Source organism: Mchenga conophoros, linkage group LG5, assembly GCF_057382185.1.
Source record: "Mchenga conophoros isolate Kocher_MC1m ecotype Shallow Benthic linkage group LG5, M_conophoros_male_GT1.1, whole genome shotgun sequence".
NCBI classification, from domain to species: domain Eukaryota; kingdom Metazoa; phylum Chordata; class Actinopteri; order Cichliformes; family Cichlidae; genus Mchenga; species Mchenga conophoros.
This window is the reverse complement of record NC_140530.1, coordinates 20,041,943-20,061,829: the sequence shown is the minus strand read 5'-3', so window position 1 is coordinate 20,061,829 and position 19,887 is coordinate 20,041,943. Positions and strand designations below refer to the sequence as shown.

Here is a 19,887-nt window from a genome sequence, read left to right as displayed (position 1 = left end):
AGTCTTTCCTGCTTCTCCTCAGTCACTTGGCTGCCCTGTGGAGCCCAGCCTTCCCTGCTGCCCTCAGGATGCTCTGCAGAAAATCCCTCTCATTCACTGCACTCCTATTTTATCTCCGCTTCATTGCGTCAAGGCGTCACGTGGCCCTCCCAAACGGCAGACTTGCAGTAAAATGCTCTGCCAATGCATCACCCCTGATGTCCTGTACTGGTTCTGGGAAGAGATGCAGGTTTTATTGATTGATTCATTTTATGTGGAAAAGGGTGATGTCTTGTTCTCAGCTTAACATACAGAGGGAATGATGCCTTAAAAGAAATGTCAAAGTCCATTAAATGTGGATCAGCTTTACACTCATGCATATGTTTAGGACATTTTTGTCATTGTTTTGCACTGAGTTGTGTTTTGGTGACAGACATATTTAAGTTGCATCAGAAACCATGATTTCTGATCAGAGGGACTTTGTGGATAAAAATGTAAATCTTTGACAGTGCAGCCAGTTGTTTTGGCTAACTAAGCCTGCTGGAACAACACATTGGAACTGATGTGCAGTCAATGTGGATAAACTGGCCGCAGTCAGTGACCAGGTTATGTGTCAAGATTTGCCCATTATTGAATCATTGAAAAAAAAATCATTATTCCTTATTGATTACTTTACTTCTGAGTACTACAAATCAGAAACTGGAATCTTTATAGAGCTAAGCCGGTGATTTTAAAAGTGTCATATTGCTGTCTTTGAATAGATTTTTTGTAATCTGTGTGCAGGGAGTCAACAGGAAGTCAAGTGGGTCAACTAGAGGATGTCTCTAATGCAGATGTTATTAAAAATATATGTAAATCTGGGCTTTAAATACATGTCATGCTCAGAACTATGTCACCAGAACCTTTAAACGCCACCCAAAATAGTCACAAATCAAATTTGTGTAATATAGCCATAGCACAAGCCGGTGGACATAAAAGCTTGAAAGGTGCAGATCATTTCATACACATTTTATTTGAACCAAACTTTTTACAGACATGCCACAATTCTGTTCATAGACGGTCAGTTTGGGATTCATTTTTTCTGTGCGGCTAAGAGTGATTACTAGAAAGATGCCCTTACTGTGTTGTTGCATAGCTGCCGGCACAGGATTTTGTCTGTAACGGGCCAAAGTTCAGGGATCTCCAACATCCTACTATTGTTTTTTGAAGATTTCCTGTTCTGTGAAGAGTTGAGTGTTCACTGTGCTTCAGTTCCCTTCCCTAAATGGTGTATAACAAGTTTCAGTGTCGAGCAGGTGCTATTCTGAAGGACCTGAACTTAAAATCATGAAGTCAGGAACATAAAGTATCTGTTGCTTCTATGTGCAAGTAGCAACTTTAGGAAATACAAAACAATTGCTCAAATGACTGCTAGAAGCTGCTACAAAAGGTAACTTAGTCCTGTGTTAAATCTCTAATTCCGAAGCAGAATTCAACATTTTTTTAGAATCAACTTTCACGGGGGTGAATTTTTTTGTATGTCAAACATCTAAAAATGTGCAAAGACGTGAATTTATGCATGCAGGAATTTTTAATGACAGGTGGATGCTGACACAGCCAGCTATCTGTTAACTTCACTTCAGCTCATTTGAATCATTGAAGTGGCTCTCTCAACTGTTTGTAGTGTTGGTGCCTTTTGGAGCATTTTTATGAAATTATCTGTAATAACCTGACTTGATGTGTAGTTAACTGTACTAAAAATGTTTCAAGGAGTTGGAAATTTGTGTGCTATTTTAGTCATATTATCACTATTCATGGATGTGTGACCGAATCTGTGGATGGCACGGAGCTAAGCTAGCTAGTGCTATTTTGCCATTTTGCGCTAGCAAATATGTTACATCTCTAGCTCCTATACATTGTTACTGTGCTATCAAATAACTGTATAATTGGACACCTAAAATGGATTTGTATTTTGTCACACCAACTATGGTATGAATGGATCTTGGTACATGCTCATATATCCAGGTAAACAAGTCCCAGACTGCAGCTACTCCCCAGCTGTATAGTATTCATAGCCACTGAATAACAGTCAGTGGCTGTTGAATCGTTTTACAACTGTAGAAGTATTTGATTTATTGACAGTTTCGTTGTGGTCCAACTCATGAACCGTGACAAAAGCTAAAGTAACCAGGGTGAAGCCAGCCAAACAAATAGCATGGTGGAGGCTGATGGGATGAGCAAAGTCTGAAATAACCAGCTCTTAAATGTGCCAGAGAAACCGGCCATGCACTCCCATTTGAACTGATTAACTCCACCTACTGGGAACTTGCAAGACAACACAGAAGGAGAAATGGGGAAGAACACAGGGCAACTGGGTGTACTGTGAAGTGAGATTAATGGGTTAGTGATCTATGTTGAACTTAAAGTCAGACTTAAACATGTCACAAACGTTTCTCTCCTCTTACCTGGCTAAATCACCATGGTAACTTATGATACAAATAATCTGGTAAGGAGCAGGTTAATGTTCAGAGGTTTATTTTGCAAGAAGAGCCACAGTTTCTCAAATTCCTTTATTTACAGCATGTTTTATCACAACTGAAACCCAGCTCTAAAGTTACAGCAGTGCAAACTGTGTATCCCATCATCACTGAAATTTGCATAAATGCAGCTGGCAATCCAAAAAACAAAAAAAAAGTGTAAATGTTTTTATTCTTAATTCTAACCTGCTGCTACGTCTGTTCCACACTGCTGGGAGTGGTAGAACACACACCAGGAACATCTGTTCAATCAATAAAATTCATTTCACATTGATCTGCCTTTTGGCTAGTAACCTTTAATATTTAAATTTATCCAGTTTAGTTTTTCACAGTTCTAATTAGCAGCTGCCACATTACAAATAAACTATAGGTCTGCGGGATAGATCGCCAGATTAGTGATTTTCTGCAGCATTTATCTCTTGTCTTATTTGCAACAGTGCTGCAGTTTTAATAATGATGAGAATAATAATAATGTAAACTTTATTGATCCTCGTGGGGAAATTCCTCTCTGCATTTAACCCATTCACTCAGTGAAGCAGTGAATGGGTTAAATGTTCTTTAAAGATATTTTTATGTTCTCACTGTTTTATCATCATTGATAACATTTCAGCTGATGTGACACTCGAAGGGGTCATTTAGTTTGGAAGAGTCACATGATGAGTGAGCACACAGAGCCTGAAGCAGAAAGCCCGGCTTAACAGAGACTTCTGAGAACCACCATCTGATCCCTGTTATCTCCAACTAGCATTTGAACTCTGTCAAGCCAGCTAACGCTGACACAGTCTGGTTGTGTTGAACTTCCTTCATGGTGTAGCCCTCAGGTTCAGCCAAGCCAGGAGGGCCATCACAGTTCGAGTATATAAATGTTCTTGAAAGCATTAGGGTTTGTGTGCCATACTAGTCACAGAGTATTTCATCTGGGCAATCCATAGTCTTTCAACAATTACATGGTAGAAAGACAAAGGATATCAGATATTACAGAAATGTATCTATCTAGCAAAAATATTAATGCGTTGTCTTTAAAACTGTAAGGAGGCATCTTTAAATTTACTGCACACACATATTCACAGCATTTTGCCAACCTCACAGACGGAAGCGAACTAAAGAAGGGTCCTTCTCTTTGAAGAAACCACAGCAAATCAAGCCATACTCAGTGTGCTGGAAATACTTAGGGAATAATTCTTCAATTGCTCATGGTTTCTCAGAGGGAAAGGCACACTTCTGGTGTGACCTATTTTTCCAATCTCATCTGTCAAAAGCAAGGCTGCAGCTGGTGGTTCCCTTTCTGTAAAAGAATGTTTTTAAAAGTCCTCCATGTCACTCACGCACATTGCTGTCACATTTTCCTCTGGCTTCTTTTTTCTTGCCTTGAATTCTTCTGCATTGTTTCTGTCTTCTGAAAGTAATATATATATATAAAAACATAACTGAATGTTTGGCAAAGCATTCCTGACAGAAGTGAAGTAGTAAAATACTGTATATCCCTGAGCTCTGATTCAGTTCCCACTAAAAACAGAGCTTTAAGCCCTGCTGAGAGAGAGAGAGGGAGGCCCCCTGGATAAAGGGGAGGGCTGGGACAATGGTTAACCACAGAGTGAAGCATGCCGCTTGAGGCTGAAGCCAGGCGGCACGACATCACAGGGAGAGCAAAGGCTCCCTGTGCACAGTGTTACGGTTTCCCCAGCAGTCAGAGCCAACATATATCCATGATGAGGGCTTTGCTGTCCAAATTACACCCTCAGCAGCATGAAAACACAGTCTGTGTCACTGCTGTGGTTTCACCATTCAGCTGGCAGTTCGTCTGCCTGCAGAGTGTCACTGACACGGCTTTGATACTGTACGTGTGCGATTCATCCTGCCTTCATTTTAAAGGTTATAACTTGCAGTGACTCATATTGTAAATAAGAGATGTTGCAACATGACATGCCTTGCATTAGGAAGTTCTTCTTCTTCTTCTTCTTCTTCTTCTTCTTCTTCTTCTTCTTCTTCTTCTTCTTCTTCTTCTTCTTCTTCTTCTTCTTCTTCTTCTTTTAGCACATTTTCATGCAGAAAAAATAAAAGATCCTTTTGATTGGTGGAAAATCTTAATTGCCAAAAGTTAGCACAATGTGGCTCTTGGCTTTATTTAGTCATTATAGGTTAGGATGAAGTATTCACAAGAGAAACCTTGAAAGCTTAAAAATCTGTGGCAGCAGTACTGGTAGCTGTCATTTCATCATGTTTTGATACTCACTTCTTGAATCACACTGAGGGAAAAATAAAGTTAATTGAAAATATAGACGCATCAACAAAACTGGGATTTCTAGTAAAGGTTTCACATGGGTTCGTGGTGTTTTCTTCCTCTTTTCAAGTGAGATTCATCCTGTTTACTTGCGCTCCTTCCTTAACAGTATAATTTTATTCTACAGAATAGGCATTTTTCTGTTCCTGAGCTGAGGCGTCATTGTTGCTGATGACAGCACTACAAAGGGGAATTGAGTTTTGCTTGTGGCTCCCATGAAGGGTCTGTAGTCTGGCCGCTAACATCGTGTTCCTCTTGAGGCGAAATGTTGCTACTTAGTCCAAGTGGGGGAGTGAAGCATTTCTCATTAAATCAGTTTTATTTAGATGTACATGAGAGGTCATAAACACAGGTCAACTTACTGGCTTCTCTCTCGCAGCTGACTCTCTTTATCGCTGCTCTCCTGCTTTCAATTATTATTTCTCAATTTTGTTGATTTCATTTAATTTGAAGGTTAGTCAAGGTTTTATTGTGCATTGTTATCTGTGTAGTTGTAACTGGGTTGTGTTATGTTTTTGGGAATTTGTATGTTTGTCACAGAAGCTTTTAACTTTGTTACATTCCTATAGTAAAAGTGGAGATGGATAATTTTAAAAACAGTCATTCAACATATACAATAAGGAGAAAAAGACTGCAAAGAGTCCTGTCAAAACTTAGTACAATTCATTATTCACTAAAGGTGTAGAACCGATTTAGCATCAACAAATGAATGTACTTTATCAGTCTCTCACATCGTTATGGAGGAATTTTCACCCAGTCTCCTTTAGAGTGTTGCTTCTGTCCATTGAGGTTTGCAATCTTTCTCTCTTCTTGAGGTTGATGTTCTGGAAAATAACCTAGTTTTAGCCTAGCTGTAGCTATCAGACAGGCCTCATGTTTAGATGGAGAATATTTTGGTGTACAGAGGAGTTTGTGGTTGACGTGTTTGTATGGTGCCCAGGTCCTGTGGCTGCAAAACAAACCCAACTTATCCCCCTTCCACCACCGTGCTCAAGGGGTGGTTTGAGGTGTTTGTTTGTGCCTCCGCGAACACATCGGACTACAAACACGCACATTACCAACTCCGGAAGACGATCAAAGCAGCCAAACGTGAGTACAGGGACAGGGTGGAACAACAGTTTGACAACCCTCGGAGTATGTGGCAGGGACTAAACACGATCACAGACTTTAGAGGGAAAACCAGCACACCGCAGACCACGGCCTCTCTGTGTGAGGATCTAAACATATTCTACGCTAGATTCGACACAGCGAACACCATGAGACCGGACAGTGTGCGCACCGCGGATGACGTCAGTGCGCACACTGTGTCTGAGGAGGATGTGCGGAAGTGCTTCAGGAAGGTGAACGCACGCAAAGCTACTGGTCCGGACGGGATTCCCGGCCGCGTCCTCAGGTCATGCGCGGCTCAGCTGGCTGGAGTGTTCACGCACATCTTCAACCTTTCCCTCTCTCTGTCTGTAGTCCCAGCCTGCTTCAAAATGGCCACCATCGTCCCTGTACCCAAATCCTCCACCATCTCCTCATTGAACGACTGGCGACCTGTAGCCCTGACCCCCATCGTGAGCAAATGCTTCGAGAAGCTGGTCAGGGACTTCATCTGCTCTGCACTACCCGACTCACTGGACCCTCTACAGTTTGCATACCGCCACAACAGGTCCACTGATGATGCCATAGCCCTGACACTACACACTGCCCTGTCACACCTGGAGAAGAGAGACACGTATGTGAGGATGCTGTTTGTAGATTACAGCTCAGCATTCAATACCATCGTTCCCTCGAAGCTGGACAGGAAACTGCAGGATCTAGGACTGAGCAGCTCCCTCTACAGCTGGATCCTTAGCTTCCTGTCTGACAGACGCCAGGTGGTCAGACTGGGCAGCATCACCTCATCCCCCATCACACTGAACACTGGTGCTCCACAGGGGTGTGTACTGAGCCCTCTCCTGTACTCACTCTACACCTACGACTGCAACATCATTGTGAAGTTTGCGGACGACACTACAGTGGTGGGTCTTATCACCAACGGTGATGAGACGGCTTACAGGGAGGAAGTCAGCGCCCTGACCCACTGGTGTCAAGACAACCATCTCACCCTCAACGTCGCAAAGACAAAGGAGTTGATAGTGGACTTCCGGAGGTGCAGAGAAGTACACACCCCCATCACCATCAACGGCGCTGCTGTGGAGAGAGTGAGCAGCTTCCGGTTCCTTGGCGTACACCTGGCTGAGGATCTTACGTGGTCAATACACACAAACAAAACAGTGAAGAAGGCGCAGCAGCGCCTCTTCTTTCTCAGGAGACTGAAAAGATTCGGCATGAGCCCCCGCATCCTCAGGACCTTCTATCGCTGTGCCATTGAGAGCATCCTCACTGGATGCATCACCACCTGGTATGGCAACAGCACCGCCTACAACTGCAAAGCTCTCCAGCGAGTAGTGCGGTGCTCTGAACGGATAATTGGAGGTGAGCTTCCCTCCCTCCAAGACATCTACAGGAAGCGCTGCCTGAGGAAAGCGGGGAGGATCATCAAGGACTCCAGTCACCCCAGCCATAAACTGTTCAGACTGCTTCCATCAGGAAGGAGGTTCTGCAGCATCCGGTCCCGAACCAGCAGACTGAGAGACAGCTTTTTCCATCAGGCCATCAGACTGCTGAACACGTCATAGACACCTCAGCTTCACTACTGGAACTTCAACATTATGCACTCCACACTGTATATAAATGCCACTTGTTTTGCACATATTCAACTCTGTATATTTTATATATTTTATTATTATTATTTTATTTTATTTTTTTACTATTTAATTTGTAAAAATGTGTATACACACACACACACACACACACACACACACACACACACACACACACACACGTAGGAAAATATTTAGTATACACATCCAGAAATGCATACACTATTATATATTGTACATATATTTATTAGTTTCAGGTTGGCCATTCTTGTATTTTGCTCGTTTGTGTTGTTGTGTTTGCACATCTCTGTTGCTTGTGGGGCTCGCACACAAGAATTTCACTCGCATGTGCTGTGCCAGTGTGCCTGCACATGTGATGTGACAATAAAAAGTGATTTGATTTGATTTGATTTGAATGTGCTGTGATTGGTTTTCACCAGATGTCCAGCTGCACATTATGGCCAAACTCCTCCACTTTAGTCTGGTCTGCCCAAAGGAGATTGTTCCAGAAATCCTGTAGTTTGTTCAGATGCAACTTTGTAAACCAAAGCTATACTGCCATGTCCTTTTTAGAGAGAAGAGGCTTTCTCCTGGAAACCCTTATAAACAAGACATACTTGTTTAATCTTCCTCCAAAGGTATTGTCAGGAAATGTTAGCATGCTAACATTTAGCATGCTAACTGAGGTCTGTAGAGTATGAGATATAGCGCTTAGTTTCCTCAGTTTCTTTGAGCACTGCACTGTCTGACATTAGGGTGAATTTCTTGGCACACCCACTCTGGGGAAGATTGTGTTAACTCACACCTCAATGCTCCAGACCAACAAACTGCCAAAACGTATTATTTATAGAGGTGGTTACTCCTGCTGATAATCAGTTAAACAGCATCGTTTACTTACTCTATTAATTCCTATGGCAGCAGTAATGGTTCACTTAGTTTTTTACAGTACTGCCTAGAGTCATATGAACATCTTATTTTTCACATTACTGTGCCTTAATTTTGTGTGTAAAAAGTCAATCAAACTCCTTTTTGTTTGGTGTTTTCTTGTACAGAGATCCGTAACCAGCTGGTGGAGCAGTTTAAATGCCTGGAGCAACAGTCTGAATCACGTATCCAGCTCCTGCAGGATCTGCAGGAGTTCTTCCGTCGCAAAGCAGAGATTGAACTGGAATACTCCCGCAGCTTGGAGAAACTGGCTGAGAGGTTCTCCTCGAAGATCCGCAGCTCCAGAGAACACCAACAGTTTAAGTGAGTTGAAGCATTTATAGCTGGTACTGTTTAATATATATTCTTCTGTGCATTGGAGTCTTTGTGTGTTGTTGATTGGAAGCAGGTGCACTATCATATTTTCTTTCCTTAATGTTGTCTAAGTTTTTGGCTTCTTGTTAGATTTGAATTTAAATGGCATTTCATGACCTACTTGCTTTATTTCCTTTATCATATGAAGGTCAAGTCACTTTTTCTCCTCACTAAACACTTCCTTCCTTGATGCTAATCACATTGCAGCATTATATAACAGAATGCTCCCATTTGTTTACGTGCTGTCAGGGAATGTCTCTTATTACAGTCTTCGCCTTTATGACAGCTTCAAAGGTCAGATTATTCTAGCTTCACAATGACTGCTCAGTTCATTAGAGGTTTCAACTCTTGAATGTTGGACATACTACACGCAGTTCACTTTTGCCACTATAATTGAGAACTTAGCTTTCTAACTTTTTATTGAAAATGTAAATTAAATGTGCATAAATGTGCTGAGTAGCAATAAATTAAAAGCCATTACATTTTTACCCTGATTGTGTATTGTTGTTACCCCATTGGCTGGGTGGGCAGGCGGACACCAGAGTTTGTGAATGTGATAATATGAGAACAAGGCGATGTAGGAGTTTTAAATTGATATCACCATACCATCTATGAGTTTGAATCCCAGTGACCATGACTTCAAGATCAGAGGTTAACTTTTTTAAAAGTCACCTAGGATTTTCAAATCAATACCATAGATGCATCTACTAGGAGTGGAGGCACTGGTGACTGCCAGTGTTTTTTAAAGACGGGTCACAGGAGGGAACATTATAAATCCTGTAGCCAAGTACAAAAGCAAAAAAGGCAAATATTGCTAAATGTCATCAGATCAAAATCAGACCTCATGCAGCTTTGACCTATTTAGATTTGAAGTTCTGAAAATACTGAAATGGATACCAGTGAGGAAATAAGGAATCGTCTGGCCAGAGATTACCACAACACATTGGTGCATGACTCACGCAGGGCATGAAATTGAGTTCTGCCGCTCCCAAAATCAAGCACCTCAGGCGAGCAGGCAAGCTTAGTTCAGTTTGGTAATGGGAGCACTAACCCAGCTGTGATCTGGCAGCAGATCTCAGACATAAATCTGCACCAACATACGCAGTATGTAGTCAAATTCTAGCTTCTGATTCTTGCAAATGGGAACAACACAAATGGATTTCCAATATTTCCATAAGAAGGTCTGTTTAATTCTCAAAAGTTGATAAAGAAATATTAGTGTTTTGCCTGATTCTTAAAAATAAAACTGATTATTTTGTTCAGGTGTCAAAACCTTTTCGAGAGAGGTGTGTAAATATCCTGCATTTGACACATTAAGTGCAGCAGGCTATTAGTAATAACAGAATCAGTAGGTAAAGTACTGATCTCACAGAGTTAATACTGGTAGGGTTATGCTTTGATGTATTATTTATTGCATGTCATTGATGCATTACTGTGTAAGCAGCAATTGAATAATATAACTGGTCTTGGTAGCTGCAATGTAGTTGCACTAAAACTATTTCCTGTTTTGCTTTTTTTATCCTCTGAAAGTGTGAGTGCAAAAAGGTGACAAGTCAGCTCAGTGGGTTACTAATAATATATTTATATTAATCTTGCTTGGTTCAGTTTGGTAGTGGGAGCACTAACCCAGCAGATGTGACGCATAAATCTGCACCAACATACGCAGTATATATTCTAACCCTCCACCTCTGATTTTAATTATGATGCCTAACAAAAAAACATTTTTTTGTTTTTATGTGAAAACCTTGTTTGAGAGAATTGTGTAAACATCCTGTATTTGACATACTAAGTGCAAAAGTCTATAATTAATAGCAGAATCACTAATTAAAGTTTAAACAGATTATATAAAGTGAAAACTGTTAGGGTTATGCTAGTGATGTATTATTTATTGTTTGTTGCTGATGCATTAAAATGTAAGCAGCAGTTTTGATAGTATAACTGGTCTTGGTAGCCAAAATGTAGTTGTGCAAAAAGTACATGATTTCCTGTTTTTTAACCCTCTGAAAGTGTGAAAGTTTGAAAAAAAAGTCAATGTATTGGGTCACATGTAATACACAGTAATACATATATTAATCTCGCTTCAGATTTGCAGATAGATGATTAAGTTCGTGCCTTGACTTCCACTTTTAATTTTTAACCAGAAAACCAGTGTTTTTAATTTTCAGAAGACTTGTGTAACTCTGTGTACACAAGGCCGTGTAGTGTGTGCGTTCTTTTTTTAGCAGTATTGAACAGTGTTTCTAAAGCAGATGAGGATTTGGCTGCATAATTGAGCTGTATGAGTGTATGAATGGGTGTATGTTACTCTGAAGACAGCCTCACAAAAACCAGCACTGCTAGTTCGAGACAGTGGCTTAACCTTTTGACTCCACAGCTGATCCATGCAGTGATGGACAAGTGTTAGAAGAATAATCCTGAGATATCCAGTCTACTTATGCTTTCTGCTTGTGGTGAGCCGACAGGTGTTTCAGTGCAGTGTCTGGGCAGAGATCTCCTGCACAGACATAAACAGGTCTAGAGTAAAATGATATTTAAGCAGACGTGACATTTTAAAAGCTTATTAGACTAACTGCTAGAGAATACTCTGGACTCTGTCTGAAAGAACTGATGCGCTCACAAACCACTAACGGAGGAAGTGTGGGTGGGGAGGATGTAAGGTTCACTCAGGCCACACACACTTTTGTGTGTGTTAGACAGAAACACATCAGGCCACAGTAAATTCAAACTGTCCCATTCATCAACCAAAGTGAGTTCATAAGCTTTTGATAATGACACAAAAAGGTTTATAACATTACCGCACCTTCTTCCTTGAACTCCCAGTCTGCAGGCGGGCAACCACAAATCCTGGTAATCAGCCGTGACACACCCTTCAGTCAGCCTTTCCTACTACTTTAGTGTAGTTAAGTTAATGAGGAACCACTAAAACACCAAATGGGCAAGAAGAGCACTTGTGTTTTTCTTTAAAAAAGACAAAAAAAACCCCACTTTGGTGGCACAAATCATGCAGTATTCAACATCAAAGTCACAGAAATGTACATTATGCCTTTCACTTATACTTTTTTTTGGAAAAAAAATGTTTTCACTCTCGCTTAGATGACCATCTTTCATCGCAAAGGAAGCCATGCTCAGGAAACCTTGTGCTGTACTGCTAAGGGGTGCTTCATAAGCAGCTTAGTGGACATCACCACACAGCGGTAAAATGGCGTCATTCTGACCAGGACAGACTTCCATATGTCCTGGATCCCTGCCTACAGCTGCTGGCTGAACCCTTCCAGTGCAGATTCATTAGCAAGCTGAATGCCACTGTGATTTACAGCTACTGCAGCTAAGGCTACACTGCAGCAACCCAACCGAGAATTATTTTGCTCTGGCGCTTTACCCTATTTGCCTCAGTGAAAAGACACACTGAGAGGTTACTTAGGTGTTCTGTGCTACAGTTACGGTGCAAGTGCTTTTCTTTCTCACACCAGGGTGCTCCCACATCCTCCAGTGTTGTTATTAAAGTGTTTGGACTCTATTTACCATGTGCAATGTGCATTTTTGTTTACGAAATACTCCGAGATGCTAGAGAACTGCATAGATGTCAAATTGGGCAACGCTTTTAATGCCTTTTCTGTACAAAGTGATCATGCTTAGTGCCGTACGGAGTCACCGCCTATTTTATTTCGAGCCAGGAAAAACCCTGCTTATTGGATCCTTAGAGACAACAGCTGACTTGATTTTATTTATGGGACAGATGTTTACGAGTAAATTATGAGCAGGTTTTATAAAGTAACCCATCAAATTAGGATGGATTGATATTGTATGTCCGTGATATAGATAGGATGGCAAATCATGCAGCACTAATATGGATAACAACCTTGCTGTGGAGATGAAGCTGGGGTTATAGCGCCGTCTAAGTTTGTGTGTATGCTCATTAGGTTTGAGAGGAATCTGGGGAAAAAAGTCTGATGTCTTTATTGAGATCTTTGTGTATATCAGGCTTTCCTTTTAGTAATGACCTTTGTTCATTCAAAGGACGTCACGGTTCAGATGTCACAACTTGAAACTGTATAGCTGGATATTGTCATGTTTCAGCATTACACATTTTGATCCAGCCTGTGCTCGTAACAAGCTTTTCTTTGAGAAGCCTCGAAACATGATAATGCTCTTCGGTTATGATTCGTCTCATTTTAGGAATGCAACGACCTTTTTAATTGTGCTTTGCAGGCTTGGCAGACAAGCATCAGCCCTAGAGCAATGACTTTAGTTCCATTGGTTTTTATAAGTATGGCTACTCTGGTGGTCTGAGGTTCAAAGAGTAAAAGGTTGAGTTGTATCTCTTGTAGTCAGTGCACAGCAGTTGGTGTGACGCTTTTGCAAATCACGGTGTGCGGATCAATAGAGTAGCTGTTTTGCAGTTTGCGTTTCAGATCTTGTCAAAGCCCCGTGTCCTCTTCGCAGGCACTGCCCCATGCTCTGCCCTGCTCTGCCCCATCTGTCTGTACAGCTGTGCGTTATCAAGTGCTGGCAGTGTGTCTCCTCGAAAAAAAACCCCCAAAGTAAATGGTGTGCAAATCAGCGATGTAGCATATTTAAGCTGTGCTGAAAAATGGGGGCAAAAGAAAATTTAAATGGCAAAGCAAGCTGCATGTGCCCACGTGTCCCTTGTCTTTTGAAGCTGTTTGGCACTTTCTTCTTTTCCTTGGCTGTTTCATTGATAAGCAGCAGGCAAGCAGTGTGGAGCGGATTAAAGGCCTTTATAAAGCTGAGTCCTGGTTTGATAAATACACACTTCCTTCTGGAAATCCTGGCTCAGACACATCAGAGGCTCTTGGTGATTAGATGGTGGCATTCAGAGCAACCGTGACTAAAGCACGGCCACTCTTCTATACAATACTCACTTGTTCAGAGTATGCATATTAAGGAGACAGCCTGCCATCATTTTATCCTTGAATCAGAGGATTATTGCTATACTCTCCAAACACGCTCTCTTTTTTTGTTGCTCCATTCACTTCCACTGACACTGTGTCTCATCTTCTTCTTCATTCTCTTTGAATTGTTCACAGATCATGCTCAGTGTATGTACCTGCATTACACGGGGAGCAGAGTCTAAAACTATGCAGACAGGCAGACAGGGCTTTGCTGAATGAGACGAATATAACAGGATGCCAGAAAGCTGCACTCGTCCTCCTCCTCCTCTTCCTCTTTGTTTCTCTAGAGACTGTCAGGGCTCATCATTTGCCTTCTTCTGCATGTTAATGATATTCCTTGTATAAATACAGAGGGCATGAAGCCATTCAAAATCAAACCTTTTGAAGCCTTCAAGATTAATTGACCTGCAAGTTCTCACTTGATATTCATCCTTCTACAGGAAATTGGCAAGAAGTGGGTAAAACGTAGAGATTGAGGAATGAATATCTTTTATGACTGATATCTCTGTAGAACCAGTACAGAACAAGGTTGTGTCTCAGTACTGTAAAAAGTGGAGGAGCTACATTTAGTACAGAGTTAACAGGCTCTGCTCCCACACAGGCCTAATTACTGACCTTATGCTCCTAATTTCTGTGAAAATAGAGCACCAGTGATAAAACAAGGAGATCTTGTGTCCGTTATCGCTTTCTTTTTCTTGTTGCCAAGGTTTTATGCCACAACATTAAAAATCTGTGCCCTTCCATTTTCATGCACTCACACACCAAAAAACATCCTTCAGTGAATGAAGGACATTGGAACTGGGTGCAGTGATGTTACATAAAGCAAAAAAACTGAGTTTTAAGAATTGGGACAAGCTTTAAAGTCTATTTGGTACGACCAGCTAGATATTTTGATCTCTCTTAGACAGTTTTCTTGTAATTTCTTTAAGTAGTCTTCAGGAATAGTTCTCCAGGGTTCTTGAAAAGCAATCAAAGCTCTTCTTTGGATGTTGGCTGCTTTTTGTTCTGTTTTCTGACAAGGTGCTTCAATAATGTTGAGGCCCTGCAGAAGCCATTCTTAAGAAAGGCAAATTGGGAGTAATCTGCCAGATTACACAAGAATTGTACTGAAAATTAACAGGTCTTATGATTTTACGAAGTGATTAATCCAACTTGAAAGTTTTGGTTCAAACTGTGAGAAAACATGGGTCTATCGATATTCTGCAGAGTTTATACAGCGAGAAAACAGCTTTTTGGTTGTTTTTTTTTATAAGCTGTGTGCTTAAAGTCTGTTGAGTAAACTGCAAATTGCTATTTATTTCAGTGTGGCATGAATCTGGTGCTCCAGTCAAGTTAAACAGATATTAAAGGAAAAAGTAACCATACTTATAGACCACAGGTCCACTACCGCTTTAAATCATCATAGGCGGGCCTGGGATTTATGCCTGTAGGAAGTGTTCGGGGCTTGGGTGGAAAGCTGAGGTGGATAAAAAGAACTAAAATTGGAGCTTGGTTGTGCTTAGGGATGAGATGAAGCATCTCTGGCCACTTTCAGGGATTAACAGTGAGTAGAGGTGCCTGTTCCCTAAACCTCTCAACCACAAACAGCAATTATACACCAAGGACCTGCTTCTCTTATGGGAAGATAGGTCAGTCAAGAAGAACTGGTACAAAATGAGGGATGGTGAGACAGTCAAAGTAGGTCATCCCAGAGGAATGACAGAGAATATGGTCTTTATTAGACCTACTAATGTTGGGTTTTGCTATGTCCCACTTGTCCTTTACACAGTCTTACAAATGAGTTCATATCACTATAATAGAGTTAGTTAATTGCTGAATAATTGTATTATTGCTTTTCAATTGTCACAATCAAGACTGAAATGTGACGTTTGATTAACACTTGGCTTATATCGGATCTTTACTACTCAGTTTTTGTGGTTTTAAATGAACTGACCTACCTTTTGGATAACGGGCATGGATACACTATGTTCAGTTTAACATGAAGAGGCAGGGTGCACAGTAAATGGACAGATCAAGTTTACTTCAAATGCTATCCTATTTTCTGCTCCACAAGGATGTTATGAAGATGATGTGCTGCTGTTTGTATCCTGTCAGCCTCTTGTAAGTGTGTTTAGAGGCAGAGTTAAGTAAAGAAATAATGGTGGAGGAACTCTGGAGTAGCAAGATATCAGCTTCATTAGATGCGATTAGCATTATGGAAGCTCTCTGAAGGGGATGTCTTTGATGTTGGTGCTGCTCGTCTTTTTCTTCCCCTCAACAGTGAAACCCAATCCTCTGCTGTGCTCTGGTTCTCTCCCTTCTATGCTCTTACCCCCCTCCCCGCCCCCTTTGTCTCTTCCTCAGGGTTGCTTGATTGATTAATGCTCAGATTGAATCCAGACAAGGGTATGGGTTTGAAGGGATTGTGCGTGTGTGTGTGCAGTTGTTCAGTGTCTATGTGACTTGGTTTAAAAGCACCCGAGGCCAAGACAGTTTAAACTGATTATGCAGCAATCAGGGCCTGTGACTCTCTCGATCGCTATGGTCACGAGCATTATGAATTTAACCACTTGGTGCCTTGCTAGCTATAGCATTGCTTGGAGTGTCTTGGAAAGCAAAAAGGACGTGATAGTGAGAGGGATTAACACATTCAGTTAGGTAAAATCTTTATTATTATTTTTTTTTTATCCTAACAATAATTTTGTGTTAATCTTTAGCCAAACTTTGTTGTATCTGGCTGGTGAAATTCCCATCAGTTTTAGTTGCACAACAACATGCAAACTCTACACAGAGAGGCCCCAGCTAACCATAAACATGTTGTCTATATTGAACTTAATAGTTTATTATAAGCCATAGCTAGCTCTGAGTTGTGGATAGCTTTAGGTACAAGTGTCTGTTCTTAGTGTGTCTAAACTATAATTTTACTAAATAAATCTGAACATTTGAAGCAAAACTTTTTTTTTTTAGTTTATAGTTACCACCTGTGTGAGACCTGATTCTGTTCTGAAAAGCTCTTTAACAGTCCTCTATGTCTCTTATTGTCCCAGGAAAGATCAGCACTTGCTGTCATCCGTAAACTGCTGGTATCTGTTGCTGAACCAGACGAGGCGTGAGAGCCGTGACCATGCCACCCTCAGTGACATCTACACCAACAATGTTATTGTCCGCCTGGCCCAGATCAGCGAAGATGTAATTCGCCTGTTCAAAAAGGTAAGACCATCAATCTCCTTCCTTTTTTTCCTACTTTGTTACCAATGAAAAGATTTCAATATGCAGCCAAACCTCTGCTCTGCCTTTAAGCTTTCATTTTGCTGATTAAGTGCATTAAGTGCACATGGAGTTCGTAAGATGTCTAGGTTTTGCACGGCCTACGGAGCAGTAAAAGCAGCTTGGGGGACAAGCAGAGACTCCCTGGTCTAAGAATCTACAGCTCGTACTAGTGTGAGCAACACCTGGCTCTCTGTCAGCACATTTTAGAAATGACTGAGGCCCTATCCAAACACCAGAAGGTTGTTTTCACCTTGCAGGCTTTCCTGTAGTGAACTTAACTCTGCTTATGAGGTTTGATTCTGATGGTGTGTGTGTGTGTGTGTGTGTGTGTGTGTTTTCTGCAGGAAATCATGAATGTTTATACTAAAATAAATGAGCTTTGGTTAAATGTGAGACGGGGCAAACAAAGACAAAATGTAATCTGTAAAAACTTTACAAATAGTTTTTCAAGTAGTAAATAAAATAGGAATTTTGTTACAGGTAATATCTCTGATATTATATGAATATTAGTTTGTTATGCTACTGTTGATGGGCTGATCAGAGTTAGAAGGGTGTGTTCTGATGAATGTGCTAATAGTCAGTGGTAATATAATTACAAAAGGTGTGGCAAGTATGAATGTACAGAGTGCGATATTTTCCTGTTGTCTTCTCTGTTCTACATCACTTTTAATTTCAAACAGAATACATTAATAATCTTCTTTTTTCGTGCCTTTTATTGAGGGAAGATTTTAAAAATGTACGTTCACTATAAAGGGCTCTGTAAGCGCCACAGCTCTTACAGTGTATTGCATCACAGTTTTTACTCACTCAATGAAACCTTCCTCATCCCCCAAGCCTCTGCAGTACACGCTGCAGTCTGTCTCACCTCAGAGCCACTGATGCATACAGATGCCGTTCACCAGCTGCTGGAGCCCTCTCAGGGTGTATCCAGTTCATTACATTCAGTTCAATGATTGTTTGAGAAGAACTTATTGCTTGTGATCCAGATAAAAACAAAGCTGCAACATCAAATCCCTTCTTTATTACCAAGGCTGTGTTTATTTTCCTCTTCTGAGCGTACTTTATAATCAAGTTTCTGTTACAGAAACATTTTCTTTTGAGATTCTTTTATAATTATAATTAGGTTAGTTTGTGACTCATGGGTTGCAAGTTTTTTCAAGCACAGTTACCATAGCAGACCAGGGTGTGGACAAAAAAAGGTTACCTTTCATATATCAATGAACGCCTCTGATCTGTGGGTGGATGTGGTTCAAGTTGAGTGTTTGTACTTCTTTTACCTATGTTGTGGGGACATTGCATATTGTGGAGTCCCAGTATGAAAATAAGCTAAAAATAAACTCCGGCAAACAAAATGTGTTAAAGTTATGTCTAGATTCAGGCTTAGAGTTAAGCAAGCAGTAATTATGCCAAGGGTAACAGTAAGTCTCCAGAAGAGAAGGGCAGGAGCAGGTCCCCATAAGACAATGAAAGTAAGTCAGTGTCTTGCTGTCTGAAGTGATGAAAATACTGTGTGTGTTTGTGTGTTTTTGCGTTCAGCTATGCTTTGTCATTGGTGCAGCAAGGTTTCATTATAGCAAAATACATCCGTTATTGATCTGCTTTGTTCAAATATGAAATGACTGTTGCTGAGTCATTATCTTCCATACACCAGAGAAAAATGAGTCAGCTGTTTTCACTGTTAAAAAATGTGTCTAAGAAAAGTTGTGCACATGAGGAGATGCATAATCTTTTCTGCTCAAAGTCATTGCCGTATTTGGCAAACCACTTGTTTTGTTCATTAGCAATCATCATCATAACATCATGTTTGCTTATTAGTATGTTATTGTGTTGCAGTTTTTAGCTGAAATGTTCCCAGTGTTAATGGCTAAGGTGACACCTTCCAGGCAACACACAAAACAAGTGTCAAACAACACAGTATCACAGCTTAAAGGTTCTGGGAACTGTTTTGGGTCTCGTTTGCACACCAGCTCTACTGAGGAACCTTGGGACTTCATGTACCTCTTGTTTTTCACCACTCCATTTTGACAGTAGGATTCAGCCTTCAGCAACTTCAAGCTTAGTTTACTTCTCAGAGCTTAGCCCTAAAACCTCTGTTATAATTCACAAGTAGCTGAATTTGATTTGATGGTCAGGTAACATATTTCATTTTGGCTGTTTATTCTAGAGACATTAAAACATCCATGTAGTGATCGTTCCTGTTTGAATCATGGGTTACTGAGTTTTAGCTTCCTTACTCAAAATGCCCACAAATTCTGCCGGCGGTGGTGCAGTGAGTTATCTCATAGCAAGAATGTTCTTAGTTTGAAACACCTAGTTGTCTTCAGCCTTTCAATATGTTGTTGCTTGTTCTTCCTGTGGTTTGTAGCTCTGATCCCATAGTCCAAAGACACGATTGTTCGGCATATAATGGCAGTAGGCGTGGAACTGGGCATGAGGATCTTTCTCACTGCTTCTCATGCTGAGATATCCTGTTGTTGTATTCTCACCTCAGAGTCTTCATATTAAGTCTTGTTCCCCCACCACACAAACAGGTGTCAATGCATCGACTGTTATTTATTTCTCCTTCTATTAAAAGGCATGTTCTGTTCTGTCAATTGAAGTTGTAAGAGTATTAAAAGCTGTAAGAAGAATTAACTGAGATATTTTACAAGCTGTTGCATTGTTGAGGACATAGAATTGATCTGAATATGTAGTGTAGTGTGCATTAACTGCAGGAAATTAGAGTATTGCATTTCCTGCAGTTACATTTGGTCACTGTTGACTGACAACAGAGGTTGTGGGTGTCCTAGAAAGGTGGAAATGCTTATATGTTACTGTATTCTCAAAATTTGTTTGTAATAAGTACAATTACCCATTCCAAAACACTCCGCTGCTTGCACATTTTGAAATATATTTGTGCAGTTGTGCCAATTCTCACTTGTATGCGGGGTTCAATGAGAAAAGACACCCTCTGCACCAGT

At 40.8% G+C, this 19,887-nt stretch overlaps 1 protein-coding gene across 2 annotated transcripts in view; it reads left to right on the top strand.

The window, feature by feature from the left end:
* The window catches only part of srgap3 (SLIT-ROBO Rho GTPase activating protein 3), a 57,935-nt gene that overhangs the window by 9,944 nt on the left and 28,104 nt on the right, over nucleotides 1–19,887 (top strand). For both annotated transcript variants that reach the window (XM_085273999.1, XM_085273997.1), the window contains exons 2-3: nucleotides 8,519–8,714; nucleotides 16,705–16,867. In XM_085273999.1, coding sequence (XP_085130125.1) covers nucleotides 8,519–8,714; nucleotides 16,705–16,867 — 359 coding nt within the window. The remainder of the gene's footprint in view (nucleotides 1–8,518; nucleotides 8,715–16,704; nucleotides 16,868–19,887) is intronic.